General features: G+C 45.6%; 1 protein-coding gene across 1 annotated transcript in view; it reads left to right on the top strand.

Moving 5' to 3' along the window:
• Positions 1-19,853, top strand: part of NSD2 (nuclear receptor binding SET domain protein 2) — a 1,128,833-nt gene extending 1,108,980 nt beyond the window's left edge. Inside the window, exon 23 of the mRNA XM_086964209.1 lies at positions 18,004-19,853. Coding sequence (XP_086820335.1) covers positions 18,004-18,269 — 266 coding nt within the window. The 3' untranslated portion in view covers positions 18,270-19,853. The remainder of the gene's footprint in view (positions 1-18,003) is intronic.
• The last annotated feature ends 1,119 nt before the right edge of the window (positions 19,854-20,972 follow it).

The raw sequence follows: 20,972 nt of genomic DNA, 5'->3' as shown, positions 1-20,972 counted from the left end.
CAGCCATGCCCCAGATGGTATGAGAGTGTATGTCTTGGGCCTCCTCCGAGATCAAGGGCAGCATTTAGCGCAACAGACTCCCAAATGGTATGTATTGCCCCAAGAGGCATGCTGTGTTCAACAACCGCAATATCAGGCTGGCAGAAGAGTACATCCTTTTCCCAAAGGTATCCAGCCTTTTGGATTCCCTGTCCGGTGAAGTGGAAGGGACAGGGTGAACTTTGGAGGTGGTGGCCTGGACCACAAAGCTCTCTGGGGTGGAGTGCTGGGTGAGGAAACTGGACTACTCTGGGGTGGGGTGATGGCAGGCAATGGTCCCATGTACAGGAGCACGTGATCAGGGCTTAGACCAGGCCCCAATGGGAGTAATAATACTGTGGGGGGCAGCACCCATTTGAAGCACCTCGATCAAGACATTTGTCTTGACTGCCACTGAGGGCAGCATAAGGTCCAGGACTTCAGCCACCTTTCAAACCACCATTGCGAAAGAGACACCCTCCTCCATAACCACAGTAGGTGGAGACACCAGGACAGGGTCTGGGGAGGTGTCCAGTCCACTGGCATCCGCCATGTCCTTGAACCAGTTGTGAGAAGTTGGCCTGATATATGATGCTCACTAATTCTAGTGATCACCTTGTATCAGTCCAAACAACCCTTATGGTGATTGGTTGTAAGTCAACCTTATAGACCAGCTATCCTAATGGTAGCATGGACAAAGCAGTCTTAGGCTAAACTCTTTTGGCATGTGAAGCCAGATGTTTTACCACATATAACCCCTTGAATACCAAATAAAAGGACACCACACAGGTAGTTATGAAAATAAACAAGATATTTATTAACTAACATACACCTCTGAACTCTTTATGAGGTCAGAGGGCTAAGCACATGACAAGACTCTTAGGAAAAATACGTTAAGTTGCACAAATTACAATGGTGCCCTAAGGGCACGACAAGCCATATACTAAGTAAATGGTATAAGGAAATCGATAGAGGGAATGGAGCTGTCCAGAGGCTGTAGGATCGCTGGGACTACACTATCCTGACCTGTGGTAAGTAATAGGAGGCCCACGGAACGCGTGTGCAGAGTGTGAACTCACACGCGAGATGCGTAACAAAGTCAATGGACAGTACAAATTACGAAAAGGTAAGTATTAGACATTTCCGACTAGCTAGGACTAAAACGACTGGAAATCTGGACACTAGGAGAGTCAATCTACCCTTGAGCACTGAAATGCCCTTGTTACCTCATCCACGGGCTGCGGGTGCACAGGTGTCAAAGTGTGTCGGGTTTCCGCGTTGAAGTCTATGGAGCCTGGAAGAAAAGATGCTGCAGGCGGCCAGATGGAAGATGTCCGGAGTGATCCAAGGGTGGATCAAGGAAGATGAAGACCTGAAAGCAGAGGGGACAATGTTCACAGTCACTAGCCAGTGACTGGAGTGGAACCAGGAAAGAACCAGATGATGTAGTCGCGATCAGGTGAAGAGTGGACGCTTGACTCTGCAGCCACGTGGACCAGGTGGTGTCTTCGACGACAAGGATGGAGGCACGAGCTGTCCCACGCAGGCTCTCGCTGTCGGCGGTGTTGGATCCGGAATCGGCGTCAACAGGCCTTGGCAAAGGCAACCCACGCGGTGAGTGGAAAAGGAATCTGGTGCGGGCCAGGAGGGTCCGGGGTGCTTCTCCTTTGCAGGGAAGCAGGGGCCAGTCTGGAGCAACCAGACCAGCGGTGGTGATTTCAAGGATCGTCGTCTAGGAGGCCACTAGCCAGCCGGCAAGTGACCAGACAACGCGTCGAGCAGCAACCAAGCAAAAGGGCCCCACGCAGATCTCGTGGATGCTGGAGGGCTGATCTTCTGTGCAGGAGCTGCTCGGCACTGGGGCTTCTCAATCCCCAAAGCACTTCGTCGAGGATGCCTCTGAAGTCGTGCTGGAAGCGAAGTGCAGTTTCTCCAAGATGGCCGGTCCCACGTGTCTCGTCGCACCCAAGGATCTCAGCTGTGCTGCAGATGTAGGTAGAGGTCAGGTAGGTCTGGGAATTCGGGTCTCGTTGGGCTCTGAAGCCTGGATCCACTCGGGAAGACGACAAAGTGAACTGCAAGGACGCTTGATGGTGCCTGCAGATGTAGGGTGGACACTCCTTGCCCACAAGGAAGATTTCTTCAGTCTTCTGTGGAGCAGAACGTCGAAGTCCAGAGTTTCTTCTTGTAGAGTTTCAAATCAGGATAATCTAATTTGGAATGGGACCAGCTCCTACATTTATTCTCCTAAAGGGGGCTGTACTATGACTAGGTCCCTCCTATCGGTGGGACCAGGAAGGGGGGTGGTTACACGCCCTATCCTTTGTCCGGTTTTGCGCCAGAGCTGGGGCTGAAGTGCCCCAGTAACTGGTTTGAACCGGTGTATGCACAGGGCACCTTGTGTGCCCCAGGCATGTCTCATTCCTTTCAAGCCTGTCCTACCCAATACACAAAATCCTGTCTGGGGTGGTGCTAGCACCTCCCAAGGGAGGAAACCCTTTGTCCAAGCCTCCCTCGCTGGAAGGACTCCCAGCAGCAGTAGGTCAGACTTGTGTCTGTGGTGGCAGCAACCATTCTGTGATGCTGAGGCTCGAGTTAACTTTAACTGGGGTTCACAGTTACATACATGTCATGTCCCTCTAGAAGGGTGGAATGCTACCCCCGTCACCAGAACTGGCGAGGGGGTAGTATTCCAATTCGTATGACACCTTACTCGACATGTTTTGATAATGCTATGCCAAAGTTAGCAATAACCGCGAGGTTATAATGCACTTAAGAGTATATGGTATAGCGTTACCATGGAAACAGCTAAAGGGCTTGGTTCCGAAAGCTGTAGACAGGCTCAGCTCATGCCAGAGCACTATCTCACATAATTCCAAGCACTCTGCCTCCAGGATTGTTAAGGCCTGCCATAGGAGTGACTTATAGGAGTATATGTGTCCATTCTAGGTTTAGATATAGGTATACTATATCTAAGGCAAAGGGTGATTACACCACCTTGCCCCAGCTGATTTATCAGCCAGTTGTGTCAGATTTGGATGGACAGCCATGGGTGGCATAATACATGCTGCAGCCCCTGGTAGGCCTTGGGTTCACTTATGCCCTGGGTACCTATGGTACACTGTACAAGGACTTACAAGAGTGACCCAATACCAATTGGATATGTACCTAAGGTACATGGAGTCCATTTTAACAGAGAGAGCAGGAAGCCTGGGGTCCTGAATAGCGGGATCCCAGGCAAACTAAGTCGAAAACCAGCAAAACACTAGGCTAAAAGTTGGGGGCAACCATATGTTATGTTCCTACACTCGGAACATAATAATTTTAAACAACAGTGGTCCCATGCACATATTATGATAAGAACAATAAATATAGACAAAATTAATCTATATTAGTTTTGACATGTCCAGCCGGACAGAGGTCGCAATCTTTACTTGATTAACAATGGAGAAAACAAAGAATTCCTTCAACAATTCACCGTAGTGGGGCACAAGCCTGCACCCAAGCACCTACAGATAATTACAGTTAAAGAAGAAAGGAACAAAACAGGGCTATTAGGCAAAAACTGAGGAACTGTGAATTACAATGAGACAGAAAATTCAAGTGGCACCTTTACACATATACATGGTACATAATATACGTTCTGTATAGGGTGCACATAGAGGTCTACGGCGTTTCGATCCCGCTAAGTAATCATGACCCATTTTGCTACACTAAAACTGCAGGCTTCAAATCATAGTGTGACTGTAGTAGGAAAGTGTTGCTGTGCTCCCTTGGATCCAATCGAAGCCTCTCTTCATTTGAGCGATGCAGCAGAGGAAGCAGTGAGTGTGATGGATACCCCTCGTCGGAAGAGTGATACAATTGTTGATGGAAAAGATGTCTGAATCCAAGGCATCAATTTGTCAGGGTAGAAGGTGGTACATATTGGTTGTACTGACAGCTGCTGCAGCTCACTGACCCAGCGTGCAGAAGTAATTGCGAAGAGGAAAATAGCCTTAATAATCCACAACATCAAACAGTTGTGAATAGGCTCACAAAGAAGGACACAAGTACCAAATTAATATCCACTGTGACATGATACGGAGCTCAGGAAGAAACACACATGAGCCCTTTATAAAAATGCATGACAACCAGTAACTTAAACGTGATAGTTGGTATGGTAAACTTAGGAAGGCCAAGCAGAACATCAGTCAGCTTGGACAGTAGAGGGTAAGACCGACTATCCTTGCCCCATGCCACAAACTTCTCCCAATGACCTAAATGAACGGACTTGGTAGATGGGCATTGAGCTGCCAAGGAGTAAATGTACATCCGAAAACAAGGTAAGAATTTGCTCCTTTACATAGAATATATGAGCAAAGCACATATGAATAGCGTCAGGTACTAGCATAAAAACTTGAATCAGGCAATGTGTCAGTATGCTATTTAGACACTGTGTGTGGTTTTTAAAAGTTATTTGAAACATATTTTCATTGTTTTGCACTACATTAAAAACGTGCAAAACATGTACCATGCTGCGCCTCTGGCAATGTGTCAACGCGCTGTTTTTACACTACATGTGTGTTTCGTTAAAGTTATTTGAAACATATTTTCATTTTTTAGTACTACGTAAAAATGTAACTGTAAATCCGAACTACTCACCCTTACTTGTCTCAAGGCACTGGTGGCCGTCGTGGAAATTAGGTGAGCTATTGACCAGAGTCACATGGGGCTGAGCGTGCGGATCGAACCGTGAACCCTGTGCTTCGAAGTCAGCTGCCCTGGCCCCTTCACCACTCCTCTGCACTGCACTCTCCACGTTGAACACGTACAACACATCTACCATGCGGCGCCTTTGGCAATGTGCGGTTTATACACTACTGGTGTATTTGTTCAGTTATTTGAAATATACTTTCATAGTTATTTTGTACTGCGTTCCAAATTCACACCAGTGCCTCTTCCAGACAGCACAACGCGCAACAAGTCTAGGAGCAAATTATTCCCAAATCTTCTTTACGTTCCTAAAATGGCTAGGTCTCAAATGCGCTCTAAGCTTACAAAGGGAAAACTAAAAAAAACAAGCATTTGCAATGCAATAGGTCTCGCATTAGGAAAGTTTGAGCTCTTGGTATTGTAAATGACAAATATTTTATTTATGTGTTGGTTTTTGGTTTTGAAAATAGTGAAATTAATAGCTGTTGCAAATGTGACACCTATAGATGCGTACAAGATGGCCGCCTGGTAGGAGCTCTAGTCCGGAGCTCCTAGTGCTTGGGATCCCTCTCTGGGAATTATCCCTGATAGCACGCATCATCTTCGGCGAGGAAACAAGTACTGGTTTGCAAACAAGTAACCGGATTAAATACAAGTAACTGGATGCTAAAAGTAACTGGAATATCGATTTAAAACGCGTACCTGTGACATTGACGGCTTGGACCCCTGCAGCGGAGCATCGGCGGAGCCCAGGACGGCTGGAGTTGAGCTGTTCCCTGCCACCGTAGGTGTCCGACCAGCCTGAAGTCACCATCGCGTGCACCGGACTAGGAAGGCATGAACCTGAGCCCGGATCACTGCTGCGGACGCCTGGGAGGCTCCTAACGGACGACGCAACCCACCGCCCGCGTGAGGGCGGAGGTGCCCTGCCTGCCTGCATTCTCCGCCTGCATTTGACCGCCTGCACTCTCCGCCTGCATTTGGAGTTGGGCTGTTCCCTGCCACCGGAGGTATCTGACCAGCCTGAAGTCACCATCGCTTGCACCGGACTAGGTGGGCATGAACCTGAGCCCGGATCACTGCTGCGGACGCCTGGGAGGCTCCTGTCGGACGACGGAACCCACTGCCAGTGCGAGTGCGGAGGTGCCCTGCCTGCCTGCATTCTCCGCCTGCATTTGACCCCCGCCCTACCCGGGGACCCCGGGCTGGACCGCGGCGGGAAGTCCTATCATTGCTGTTCCGGGAGGTTGGTGTGGCTATCCCGGTGGTCTGTGTGCCTGTCGGAGCGTGTCTGGACCGGCGTGTCCAGGCGATCTGGGTGGCTGTCTTCTCGGACCGGGGGCTGGATCCTTCGCACCCAGGTGGCTCACGGAGAGGGTGGCGCCCTGCTACAGCGGAGGGTTCATCGCCCCCCACCACAATCAGTGCCACTGAAGCCACCGGAGCGGGACACAAGCGGACGGGAGTTGGTGCGGACCGACTCAGCGCGGGGGATAGAGGGTGTTCCGGCTGGATGACTTGAGTGTGGATCATCGAGAACGGACAAATCGGCCTTTAGAGCGTCTCCGGTGTGCCCTGTTTGCGTGTCTGGGCGGCCACGGCGCTGTTCTGCTTTGGAGGTGCCTGACTGGAGCAGCGTTAGTGCAGACTGACGACTCATAAGGTAACTGAACGCAAAACTATGTCAAAACTATTTCATTATATACTCATGCCGGTTTCTCACTTTCTGCCCGGAATTTTGCACGCAAAACTACTACTTTAAACACTCATGCCGGTTTTTCACTTTATGCCTGGAATGCACTGTAGGCTTTGCATTTTCGCGGGCTTTGCGGTCTCTTCACTCACCATTGGCCAATATGGCTGGGGCCATAAACTGGAGCCATAAATCGCCCTTCTGCCCAACAGATGACCATGAGGCTACATACCAACGCGGTCAGGGATCAGCAAAACAGAGATAAGACTCCCTCCCAGCAAGCTAGGAATTGGGCTTGCTCAAATAGAATCTGAAACTGCCCTCCCCTGCTCTAAAAGCAACAACACCTAAAAAAGGACTATCGTCTCGATCTCCCCTATTTGGCGGCCATCTTGGCCTGGTCTCTCTCTCGCTTTGGCGGCCATCATGGACTAGTCATTCCCACTAGCTGAACACACCCTAAGAGCTGGCCTTTTTAGACCAATCTCACCTACCTCAGACTTTACATAGCTCTGTATCTAAAACTTTGTGTGATTAAGTGTCTGCCTTTTATTGCAGTATTATATTTCTTCTTGTGTTTTATACATTTTGTGTAACCTGCACCTATTTAACTTTTTTTCCTCACCGGTAGTGCACCGATCGCTACCTCATAATTTACCGGTTGCTCACTAGTGTCATATTTGTCTATTGTAGCCTTCTGTTTGCACCTATATTGGTTCCAGTATATCTTTAGTATTTTATTCCTATTTGTATACTATATATTTTGTAAGCTGCACCCATTTCACTTTTATCCCTATTATGCACGGATTGCTACCTCATATATTTTGTTCATTCTTGTAAGCTGCACCCATTCACTTTCTATTCCTGGATTACACCGATGCTACCTCTTACATTCTGGTTATTTTTGGCCATTCACTAATGTCACTTTGGGTCCATTTAATTGATTGCTACCTCATATATCTTGTACATTTTTGTAAGCTGCACCCACTCACTGTTTATTCCTGGACTACACCGATTGCTACCTCCTATATTTTGGCTATTTTTGGCCACTCACTAGTGTCACTTTTGTGCCATGTAACCTACGGCTGACAGTTGTTTTTTGCACATGTGTATTTTTAGCGTTCTTCCTCCCATACCCACCTATACAGCCATCCCAACATGGATCTCATCGGCAAGCACACATATAGAATCAACTACCCATCCACTCTCACCAAAAAAGCCGCTAAACGCTTTAAACACAACTTCCTGAGGTCCCACCCTGAAACCCCCTTTGCCGACACCTACTTCTCACCGGTCAATGGAGCCCTGAACATTGATATCATCTTCCACACCTCACGCAGAGCTCAATGGAGAAAAGCGTTCCTCGCCCTACTCACTGTCTCCACCACCAGGAAAACCGCTCATGGCCTAACTCTCTCCATCACACCATCCCAACTCTTCCCTGGCAGAACCACCATTACTATCTACAATAACGGGATTGTCCTAATTCAATCCACAGACAAGAACCTGGAACTACTAGACAACCTGTTCCCCAAGTTCAAAGAGCACCTTTCCAAGCTTCGGACCTTCACCCATAACTCCTCCAGCACTATCACTCATGACGTCACAGCCCCCACCCACAACCCTTCTAGCCTAGCTCAGCATCAGAACGACACGCACCTCACCTCTACCCCCAGCACCCTAGTGAATCACCCACCTGCTGTTACCACCCCACATTCCTCAATCACAGTCACAAATCTCTCCCCCTCATACACTAGACGCCCCTCTAACACCAACCCTTGGACCCCCACACATACCACTCCCATTCCTCTCTCCCCTAACATCACAACTTCCACCCACAACCCCTCTAACCTAGATCAGCACCAGAACGACACGCATAATGACAAATCCCACCCTTTGTCCCCCCCCCCTCTCTGTCCCCACTACCACTTGCTAACTAACCACGCAGAGCACACCACATCTATTATTATAACTCCCCCTCCACACGACAGGACCATCTCCAACCCCGTTTCCCCCCCCCCACTCTCAGCCCTCACTACCCTTCAGGCTCCCCCATCACCACCATCATACACTCCACTTCCACCCCGCTCTCTCCGCCTGCCACCAATTCCCTCCTCTACGCCACCAACCTCCTCCGTACTTCATCCACTCCCATCGCCCCCATACCCTCTCTCCTCCCTAACACCAACCCGTACGCCGACACCACAGAGCCCTGCATGAACACCAATCCCCCCCCCCCCCCCCCCCCCCCCCCCCCGCACGATAATTCCCTGGTCAGCCACTCACCCATGACTTCCACCCCCAGCACTAACACTTATCCCACGCTGGACAAAATGATGTCCTCCCTCCTCCAACTCAAAGAAGACATTCACACCATCAAAGAAGACTTTCACACCATCAAAGAGCTACTCATCACACCCCCTAGGTGCACCTCACTCACCACCACCCCCCCTCTCAGCTTGCTCTCCACCCGTCCTGATGACGCTCCCAAGCTACATCCCTCACACAGGACTGCGATCCATGCCCACAACCGCACCTGCCGGCCACACTGGACCGCGATCCCTGCCCACAATCGCAACAACCGCCCCCGTCGCACATGCAACCCTCTTTCTGATCTCGACACTCACCCTCCTCCGCTCCTACGACCCAACTCCCCTAAACCACACAACTGCCTCGCACCTGCCCATTCCCACGATACACTAAAATCCCCGTAGACCCTCCACACTAAACAGAATCTCCGTCCCGAATAACCTTAGAAAAGGCCCCTTCTCTCTAGTACCCCCTACCTCCCCTGACACACCCCGTCTCAAATGCACTCTCCTAAACTGCAGATCGGCTTCTAGACACTCCTCCGCCATCGCTGATCTCATCCTAAAATTGGACCTTGACCTAATCATCTTGACTGAAACCTGGCTAACCGAATCTTCTACACCTATAATGGACATTCTGGTTCCCCCCAACTACCACATCATTAGGCTTGACAGGTCTGGCAAGATAGGTGGTGGAATCGCATGCATATACAGGAACAGCCTTTCTGTTCTGAAAGTCTCCGCTCCTTCCCTACCCTCCCCAACTTCCTATGAATACATCTGCCTCGATATTATCAGTGAGGGCAAACCGATATGCTCTCTTCACGGCATTTACCACCCACCCAGAGACAACCTCACCTTCGCCCACCAAATCATGGACATGATTTCAATCAACGCCGGACGACAGCTCACCCAAATATACCTTGGTGACTTCAACCTCCACTGGAACGATCACAATGATGCGGTGGTAAATAGTCTTAAAAGCTTCCTCAACGCCCTGGACCTCACACAATTATGCAACAGCCCGACCCACGAGAAAGGTTCTATCCTCGACCTTATCATCGCCAAAGAGGACGCTATTCAACTTGAGTCTATCCAACCCTGTGACTGGTCAGACCATCATATTGTCACATTCCACATCAATGAAAAAGTCAAACAACACGGTTCAATCCTCCAGACCTAAAGTCTGGAAAAGAGACCTGAAAAAACTCAACCCATACTCCCTACCCCCGAACAGCCGCGACCTCCTGCTCCCTCCTGCTCCCTCCTACGGGCGCTACAGATGTCCAATCCTTGTCTGACCACTATCTCAACGCCATGACCTCAATAATTAATGAGGCTGCTCCCATGCAGCTAAAAAGAGTCTCCGCTAAAATCTCCAATCCATGGTACGACTGGAGTCTCAATGAAGATAGACGAGCCATGCGAATGGCAGAGCGCACCTGGAGAACAGCTCCCTCTGCACTGCACCTGAAAACCCTGAAGAAAAAGAGAAACGCCTACTTCAGGAAAATAAAGCGCTCAAAAGCAAACTTCAGCCTCCAGCTCGACCAAGCAAAAAAACGTCCAAGAAAACTGTTTGAGCCAATCAGAACACAAGCCAAGGAACAACCCCAACCTCTCAGTACTTTGTGCGAAGCACCCTCCTGTGAAGACTTTGCCGCTTTCTTTACCCAAAAAACTGACAACATAAAGAGTGATCTCCGCACTGACGCAAGCCTCTACACCACACCCAACTGCATAACACCCACCGAACCAAAAAACAATGCAACATGGTTATCCTTTGACACCTACTGCGAAGAAAAAATAGGCAAACTGCTCAGCACCTTGAAACCTTCCAATCACCTCACGGATCCCCTCCCTGCTAACGCTGTCAAAGATTTCACCCCATTGCTCCTTCCACTATGGGCTAAAATTATCAACAGCTCGCTCCAAGATGGAACCATCCCTGACTCCCTCAAAGTTGGACAAGTCACACCTTTACTAAAGAAACCTACTGCCGACCCAAACAACTACCGTCCCATTATCAACATTCCCACTCTCGCCAAACTATTGGAAAAATGCGCACAACTACAACTGACTAAACACATTGATCAGTTTGATCTCGTCAACCCTCATCAATCAGGCTTCCGAGCAGGACACAGTACTGAAACTGCTATGACTCACATAATTGACGACGCCCTTCAAATCCTAGATCAAAATGATACCTGCCTCCTCATCCTTCTTGATCTCTCTTCAGCATTCGACACTGTTAAACATGAGAATTTACTCGATCTTTTGAACACAAGAATGGGTCTATCTGGGACTGTTCTCAAGTGGTTCACCTCCTTTTTACACAACAGGTCGCAGAAATTCAAGAGTAACAACCTGATGTCCTCGCCAATACCTGTTTCGTTAGGCGTCCCCCAAGGATCCTCCCTATCACCAACTCTGTTCAACCTAGTTATGGAACCTCTCACCACCTTGCTACAACACCCAACTATATCTCAAATTACAATCCCCCAATGACATTTTACTCCTGAACTCAACTATCAGAAGCACCCAATCCTGGCTTGCCGATAATCATCTCAAACTCAATTCTCTGAGAACAGAATTCCTTCTGATCTCACCTCCCGCGAAGATCTCCACCACTCAAACCTAGCTTAAACAGCTAACTGCACTCAATGTCCAACCCACCATAGTGGATTCAGCAAAATCTCTAGGCATAACTCTCGACTCCAATCTCAACATGCAGCATCATATCAGCAAGGCTACTAAGGGTGCGAACTTCCAAATCAATACCCTCAGGAAACTTAAACCCTTCATACCAGCCAAAGACTTCCAAACTGCAGTACAAGCACTAGTAATCCCGCGAATTGAATACGGCAGCATCGCCCTCTGCGGTCTCCCGTTAACCACTACTGCACCCCTAAGAGCTTCTCTAAACGCTGCAGCGAGACTCATCACTGGGTCAAAAAAACACTCTCATATCTCCCCTGGCCTGAAATCCTTGAACTGGCTGCCTTTTGAAGCCAGAATACATCTGAAAATCGCCTGCATGACACACAAGGCTGTACACCTGAGCTCTCCCGGATACCTCACTCAGAGCTGTCAATCTCTGGCGGCTCTAGAAACACTAGAGGCACAAACAATCTTCTGCTAAAACCTCGAAGAGTCTGGAAGGAAAAAACTTATAACGCTCTTTCTCAGGAATGGCACCCAGGATCTGGAACTCACTCCCTCCTGAAACCAGGCTCATCTCCTCCATCACACTTTTTAAGAAAGAAGTAAAAGCTATTCTCATGGCCAAATACACTTGACCTATTAACGTGGATCTGTAAAGACTCTACACCGATCTGTATTATTCTGCTCGAACTCTACGACTATGTGTTTTACCTGTATTATTGACTTACCTGACTATCTATGCACACATTTATCTGTAATACTTGCATTATTGATGTACCTGTTCTACTTTGCTCCCTCACGTACCTACCCATCTCACTTACGTATAATTTCGCTATACCTAATGACCTGCTATTCACTCTCTTGTTGGTATTCCCGGCTTTGTAAAGCCCTCTGATGTCTGCAAAGATCTTGTTCGCGCTATATAAAACTTTCAAAATAAATAAATAAATATAGCATTTGTAATGCAATATGTGTTGTATTTACGTGACTTGGATGTATTGATATTACAAATAACAATGGCTTTTAATTTTTTTAATAATTAATACTTAAATAAAAGTTATTGTAATTTATAATGGCAATGGCAATGTGCACAGTTGCACAGATTGATGCTGTGGTGGCGCTGAGTGATGTTGTGGTGGGGACGAGTGATGCTGTGGTGTTCAGTGATGCTGTGGTAGAGCATAGTGATGCTGTGGTAGAGCATAGTGATGCTGTAGTGCATAGTGATGCTGTGGTGATGCGATAGAGTGAGTGTGATAGTGTGAGTGAGTGCGATAGTGTGAGTGCGATAGTGTGAGGGAGGGCGATAGTGTGAGGGAGGGCGATAGATAGAGGGTTGTGTGTGTGGGTGGGGGGTGTGTGGTTGTATGTGTGTGATTTTAACCAATGTTTGTTGCACATTCTGGGTTAGAAAATGTAGTGGGATCTACACAGGTCATACCACCATGGACTCCCTTGTGTGTCTAGCTTCCAGAAATATCTTGGTTTGTTAAATTTCACGGATGGCTGCCAGCCCTGGGCAGAATCAGGCAGTAGCCACATTTGGCAAAATTAGTTCTTTTTCATGGCAAAAATGTGATGCCTTTTGGTAGCAAGTTAATTTTATGCACTCCAGATAATCAATTTACACAAAGGAAGAGTTCTACTGTGGTTGCTCGAATGCAAACCTGAACTAACAGAAAGCCTCTTGACATGTGATCAAGTGGACTTCAGCTATAATACAGCATAAACATATGCTATTCATTCACATAATCCAAAGGTTATGTTTGATTAATTCAAATTTATTGTTTTAATGTTTGAAGTCTTGAGATCCTTCCTGAATTGAATTGCAGCAGCGAGGTGATTGCCTGGTGGTAGTGTAGAAGGAGAGGCATTGATTGAGGTATGCAGGTCCGGCGTTGTGTAGGGGCATTGTAGGCATGCGTGAAGAGCTTATAGGTAATTATTTTGTTGATGGGTAGTCAGTAAAGGTCTCTCAGGCGGCCGATGATGTGACTGTGGCGTGGGATATTCAGGACAAATCTTGGAGAGGCGTTCTGGATATTCTGCAGTTTGTTTAGGAGTTTCTAAGTGGTGCCAGCGTAGAGTGCATTGCCATAGTAGAGTCTGCGGCGGACGAGCTCATGGGTGACTTTTCCTGGACTCTGTGATAATCCACTTGAAGATCTTACGAAGCAGGCAGAGCATGTGGTAAGAGTGTTGATTTGGTAGTTCATTTGTGAGTGAAGAGTTTCCTGTGTGGTTTGCGGGTTGTATTTCAAGCTCTGCGTCGCTGAGGAGTCGTCCCAGGCACAGGGGGTGGAGCCCAGGATGAGGGCTTCGGTCTTGAGTCAAGCTTGAGGGAGCTGTCCTTCAACCAGGTGATGACTGCTCCTGTTGTTGGTCTTGGAGGCTGTGGGTTTGTCTGAGGGAGAGGATCAGGTGGGTGTCGTCGGCATAGGAAACAATGTTGCGTCTGTGACTTGTGGCGATGGCTGCAGGCGGGGCCATGTGAATGTTGCTGAGGGTGGGACTCAGGTTGAATCCCTGTGGCACTCCGCAGCTGGTCTCTGTGGGTTTTGAGTCGAATGGTTGAAGTCTGTGACTGTTCAGCAGGTGAGGAAGAAGCTGATTCATTCTAGGGCTTTGTCTCGGATGCTGGCGTTGTGGAGTCTTGCACAGAGGGTGTGGTGGGAGACTGAGTCAGAGGTGGCTAAGAGGTCCAGGAGGATGAGGGCAGCAGTTTCGCCTCAGTTGTCTGTAGCGTTGAGGAGTGCGGTCTCGGTGCTGTGGTTGCTTCTGAAGCCCTATTGGTAGAGGTCCAAGATGTGGTTCATTTAGATGAACTCGGAGAGTTGGGCGTTGATGGCTTTCTCAATGCCTTTGGGTTGGAACTGGAGCAGAGGTCTGGACATGACTGTGCCGGTCAACGCCGTAATTGCTTCCTGCTCCCACACCCTGAAGATGCTAAGGAAGATCTTCAAATGGCTGCAAAATGAATACTAGAAAAACTAAATGGCTGCAAAAGCAACACTAGAAAAACGGTCTCTCACACTGAGTCTAGTGGTGCCTCCTACCAGAGTCACCTTGATTTTGGAGGCAGAAGTCCTCACCCTATTAAAGAAGGGATATTCATGTAGTATCTGTGAAAGAAAGGTAGAGGATTTTTTTCCCTTTACTTGCTAGCCCCCAAGAAACACGGTTCTTTGATACCCAGCCTTGATCTTTGCCTCTTGAATCTGTTCATTCAGCAGTGAGTGAATTCCTTGTGGCCATCACTGCTGAAAATTGGTTGGCAGCTCAGTACCTCCAGCACATCTAGTTCAATCTGATAACCTAAACAGGCATTAATGAGATTCACCATGGGATTCCAGCACTATTGTTTCATGATGGTTGTACCACGTGTCTTTACAAAAGTGCTGGAATTTGCTGTGGCTTCACTGCAAAGGTCCGGAATCCATGTATTTCCATTCCTGGGCAACTGGCTGTGAAGATAAAGTATCCAGCTTTGGTCGATGAACACCTTCAGCACCCAATGACTCTTCTCCATGGCTTGAGCGTTACTATCAGTGCCCAGAAGTGTCACCTCACTCCAACTGAAATGTTAACCTTCATAAAAGTTGCGCTGGATACTGAGCATGCACAAACGGCACCTGCAAAACTTCAATATGCACAAATGTTTCTTAATTACAAAAATATGTTCTTTAAACTTCCTATATTATTATTATTTGTTATAGCAGACAGCCAGATGAGAAAATCAGGCGAGCTACTCCCACCACTAGCATAACTCGCCTGATTTGCTCATTTAATTACGCAGAATACAGCAAAATTACGAGAGCTTACGCAAGGAGCTTAAACCTTTATTTAGCATCCATTTCCTAGCGGAAAATGCACCCTTGTGTCCAGAATGAACCAGAGAATGAGTGATGTGCTCAGAAAATAGTGCGAAATGCATCAAAACAGAAACAGACGCTTGTGCTCCTGGGCTAGGGATTTTTCCCCAAAATTACTTGTGTGTGCATAATCACATTATTTTAGGTGATTTCGAGTCAGAAGAGTAATGCAAAATTACTCCCACTACTCCTGCGCAATAAACATTTCGCACAGCCCTACCAAACAGTATATGTATTTAACTCTTTTTTCAGTCACTGTCCTCTTTTGGGGAGGAGTAACATTTTTTTCAAGCTAACTGCACCATAATAGCATGCAGTGTTAGTCACTAAACTCCCTTGAATGCATTAGAGGCACATAATGCGGTTAGTCTCTACATAAAGTATATTGATATGTAAAAACTGCATAGACGAAAAGCAAAATTAAACGATTATCACACTCCAAGTACTCTTCTTGTCTTGCTATAAAATATTAAAACAACTGTTAGACCTGGCACCATTGGCATTGGTCTCCCTTCCGTTTTGTCTCCTCTGTGTTTGCTGGTGTTAGATGCTCTGGGCTTTGTGCCACTGCCATTCAGTGCCACAGCTCGAATGTTCCCTATTTGTAAATTAACTGTATGAACTGGTATTGACCCAAAGAACATGATAGGAAAGTCGAATTTAGTATGCCTGAGCTCCAAATATGAACGTGCATCTTTTAGTGACGATTATTTGTATCTTCCGGGTTTAAAAGTACCACTTTTGTGAAGTAGGTATTTTCTGGCCTAAGCCTTCCTGTGTGCTCTGCTGTTATGTGTATTGGCTGTCTGGTTTTGGAGGGTCAGGGCAGGCTGAGACCAACCTGAATTAAGTGGAGAGATCTGAAGTTGGAATATGGGGAGGGGTGATCCTTTAATCTGAGCAGGGCCGTGCCTGGCAAGGTGAATGATGGCTCCACCTTCCACTGTGCGTCTGCGGACTGACCCCCTCTCTCTGAAAGGCAGAATGAGCATCGTAAATAAAGTGCTCCAGGACGACACCAAACTGGTTCCGGCTGTGTTCAGTGATTTGTAACTTTTCTGAGAACAAAGACTTTTAGGGTATAAAGATCTGTGCTGAAACCCCAGCCCGGGGTGTTACTTCTGGATGTTAAGACGAACCTCTGTCCTTGTAACGAGATGGAAAGAACTTTGAATCTTTAATCCATCTTGCTGAAGCAACTACCCAAGGGCCTGATTTGAGCTTGCCTCCTGCTGAAATCTCATAGACATTAGACTTCACCTATCAGCTGTCCGGATTCCTATCTGAGGGGGATTCTACTCAAAAGTGTGGCCTCTGTTGAGAATTATTCCAGAGTTTCTGGTTCTACTGCGGGGAACGCGGACTGAGGATCATCGCTATCGCTCGTGTGGCTGTGCCGCTGAGTGCCCGCACTTGCTGTGCTACAAGAATCATTGCTATTAAGGGCCGCTGCAGCTGAGTAGCTGTGCCGCTGAGTGCCCGCATTTGCTGTGCTACGTGAAACATTGTTATTGCTATTGTGGGCCGCTGCAGCGGAGTAGCTGTGCCTCTGAGTGCCCGCATTTGCTGTGCTACGCGAATCATCGCTATCGCTGGCTGCTGCAGCTGAGGAGCTGTGCTGCTGAGTGCCCGCATTTGCTGTGCTACAGGAATCATCACTATTGTGGGCCGCAGCAGCTGAGGAGCTGTGTCGCTGAGTGCCTGCATTTGCAGTGCTACGAGAATCATTGCTATCGCTATTGTGGGGCGCTTCAGCGGAGGAGCTGTGCCGTTGAGCGCCCGCACTAGTCACCATGTCGAGGATCTTATCACCTACGTGTGCCACTGGATGCCTGCCTTTCAGTCCCGTCCCAGGATTATCGTAAGTACACGCCGCGGACCGCTACAGCTGTGGCTGTTGCGAGTCCGCCTGTCATCACAGCCGCTTCCTTGTGAGGCTGAATGCCATGCCCCTTTAAATCGCAGGTACATTGTGCATCACTGGGTGGCGTGGACCCCGGCCTCAAACTAAGTTTGTTCCAGACGCTTTTGAGTCCGGCATTGCTTTTGATGTGAATCTGTAATTATGTGCATTGTGGTTTCTTGATCGCTTTTGAGCCTTATGTTAAGCTTATATAAAGATACTTATTTTTTTTATAGCTACATGTGTGGTGTCCCTTTGTAGTGTCGTTATTGTGTATGGTCATAAATGCTTCACACACTGCCTCTGAGATAGACCTGTCTACTCGTGCTACACAACCACAGGGTTGTGCAGGAGTTGCCAAAGGGTGTTGCCCCCTTACTCTGACTTAAGAAGAAGGATCCCTATTTGGACCTCAGTGCCAGCCGCGGCCAACTAGAGATTTCCATTTCTAATCACAACTAACCCTAGATAACTTCATAACATTTATGCTAATGATTTATAGGATCTAAAAAGCCAAACCTCTGGTCTCTTTTGATGTTTCTTTCTTTTGATTCCCTTGGTTTACTTGGAAGACTGGTCAGGTGTATGGACAATGGGGGAACTATGTCAATGTACACAACATAACAAGACTATTCAGAATACAATCTTTGCATGTTGGTTTATCTCTTATGAGCAACTTGCAAATAAAAACTGCCTTTGATATCTTGAATCTGGTTTTTATTTTTCATTCCAATGCTTGATGCACATTTGAATTACTGGGGACATTACATGTTTTTTCTTATAACTAATCTATTTTGATTATATGAAGAATCCTTTTTTAAAAAGATTCTTTTATATTCTCATTTACAGGTAAATGGGAATGTCCTTGGCATCACTGTGATGTTTGTGGCAAGCCTTCTGTTATGTTCTGCCAACTATGCCCAAATTCATTATGTAAAGAACACCAAGATGAAACCAAGTTCATTTCAACGGAAGATGGACATATATGTTGCTGTGAACATGATTCAGACTTTGTGGAATATCAGGCAGCTCTTAAACCTCCAGAAGAAAGCATAAAGGGGACACCCAAAAAAACCAGAAAACGAAAATGGACGCAAACAGGACCACCAGAATAACTTGACTGCATTCTCTTCCACCAACACTATCTTGTAGATACATATTGACTTGTGAATAGGTCAGATTAAAAAATACAAGTTTACATTATATTCTGTACAGGTTATATTTTCAGGAAAAAAGTATTTTTACCTGTTGAGCCATCTGCAGCACCTGCTGCATCTGCACTGATGAAGAATGCACACAATTATTCAGGACATCATTTCTCAACTTTGCAGTTAACTGAATATTTTTGAATGTAAAGATTCACTTATTTTTCCAGATTGGAGAGATTTACATTTTTGACGCAGAAATGTGGTTTTATATACTGTACAATGTAATTAAAATATCAGAAGGAAGACACTATTAGCTCTCAAGTTGTTCTAATCAATATTTTATATGACTAGTTTTCTATTAATAGAGCAAATATCTTGTGTAGTCCTTTTTTATGAAGTGTTTTTTTTTTAAAACGAATGTTGGATCCCATGAATATAGTCGTTTATGTGGACCAAATGTTTTTAAACATTTTTAATATGCCTAAAATGTAAAAATATTTTTGCTCAGTTTCATTTTTTCAGTTTTCATCTGAATGAATGCTTTGGATTGTGGGCAATACAGTATAAAATGCCATGTTCTTGTTTCTACTCCTTGCAGTTTTAAAAGTAGCACATGTATATTTGCAGGGCTCCATTCCTACCTCATGTAGCTAAATTGAGGCAGAAAATATAGTCGCCTAAAGTGATTGTTTTAAATTCTGCAAGCAAAGTTTCATATTTATCTCTGAAAGGCATACTTATCCTTTGTATAAGAACAAATTAAAAAGTTGTGCACCACAAAACAAAGGGGGAAATTAATTTGGGTACTTGTGAAATGAAATGAAAATAGGATTTCTAAAGTGCACTAATACCCGCGGGTGTCTAGGCGCATCTTGTGAAGTATTAGCGTATCATCAAGAAGTATTCTTTAATCCAAATTTGGATGTGACATTGGATTTGACAGACAAGAGTCTAATGTAAGCATCTACCAACTTTTAATACAATCCTACATTATGTTTAAAAATTGTGGTTTTTTTTTTAATCTTCCTGGTAGCAGTGACCTATTCGCAATCTACGAAGAAAATATAATTTTGCTCTACGTTTTTGACTTTTGAAGTATATTTTACCTTCCACACACCCTCTGTTTTAAACATTTTTCTTGGGATAAACTGTATGGTGAATGTGAAGAAAAGTGCAAGAAATCAGCTCAGATTCTTATATTTAGTGTTACCCGTGTCTAAAGTAGTTATAACTGTATCAGACTGCTAGAAGTAGTATTAGCTGTAAAACAAGTTCATGTTTTTTGTCAAGGAAATAACCTGTTAGTAAGATCGTTCAGTGCTTCAGTTTGTTTTAGAAATTAACATCTAACAGTTCTTGTATGTTCCCATTTCCCTTCTTACTGGCAATACATATAATGTTAGTTTTAAACCTTTCCGTTATATTTATTTGCACCTGGTCTGCTTTTTAACATAAATGTTGTTTAAAATATCATTTGGATAGAGTCCCAAGAACACTGATGCATTTCTGATAAAACATGTTTATATTCAGTGTTTTAAAAATACTACCCAAAATAGCTGTTCGTTAGGGCTAGCTGTCCATTACTAAACAAAATGTTTTGCAAATATATATTTGAAAAGCCTGTATAGACTAATTCATTGGTTCATTTCATTGTTTAGTTTGCGTGAAAATCTCTTTAGCTTTCTCTCTCTATGTATACATGTGTGTGTGTGTGTGTGTGTGTGTGTGTGTGTGTATATATATGTATATATATATATATATACACACACACACACACACACACACGCCTAGATCACTAGTTGAGTTGCACTTAGTGGATGACTCTTTTAAAAATGTGTTCCGATATATAGCAAATCCCGGAAATTGTCAACCCTACAAAGAAAAGCACCATTTGTTGTGTGTGTAATCTTTGTAGTTCAATTAAGAGGCACATCTTTAAAGATATTTTCTATTTTAATCAGTTTATATTGGTGGTTAGTTGCAAACAAATCAACATAGTGCTGCTTTTTTGATGTTGCACAGCTAACATTACTATGTCTATGAAATGTTTTATTTATTGAGAAGACAATAACTTACTACAAACATGACGTTAACTTTGAAAGGTGCCACAGTTTAAGTGACATTTCACAAATAAATATTAGAAACTGATATGGAAGTCTAGAATAATTTGGTCAAGACCATTATTTGTAAATCTAAATGTTAACTGTCATTCCAGGAAGTACTTGTACACATCTTATTGATCTAGGATACTTCCTCACTCATGGTAATTACTTGATTTGAATAGGCACATTTGCAGCCTTACTCTTGTTAATTTTTCACTCATTATTGAAATTGTTGTGAGGCTTGTAATTGTTAAAATGCTGAAAGAGAGTATTTCATGTTAAACTGTTTAAAGTTTACAAGTAGCCCCTGCCTCGATTGAGAGAGTGGATTGTGCCGAAGCTAAAGACAAGAGATTCATCTACGAAGGCTAGATGCAGATTATGCAGGAGTGCCTGGACTGCACCCTGAAGTTGTTGATGTACTTCTGTCTTCAACATTATCTTCTATGGTGATATTGGAAACTGATCTTGAAAGGGGAGTTTGATGAACAATCTGCCTAATACGTAGCTTCTAAATCGCCTAGCAAAGATGATGATGGAGTACTTGCCCACCAAAAAGGATACACAT

The sequence above is a fragment of the Lissotriton vulgaris genome, chromosome 3_2 (genome assembly GCF_964263255.1).
Source record: "Lissotriton vulgaris chromosome 3_2, aLisVul1.2, whole genome shotgun sequence".
NCBI classification, from domain to species: Eukaryota; Metazoa; Chordata; class Amphibia; order Caudata; family Salamandridae; genus Lissotriton; species Lissotriton vulgaris.
The sequence above is the reverse complement of the archived record's forward strand: the minus strand, read 5'-3'. Positions and strand labels throughout refer to the sequence as shown.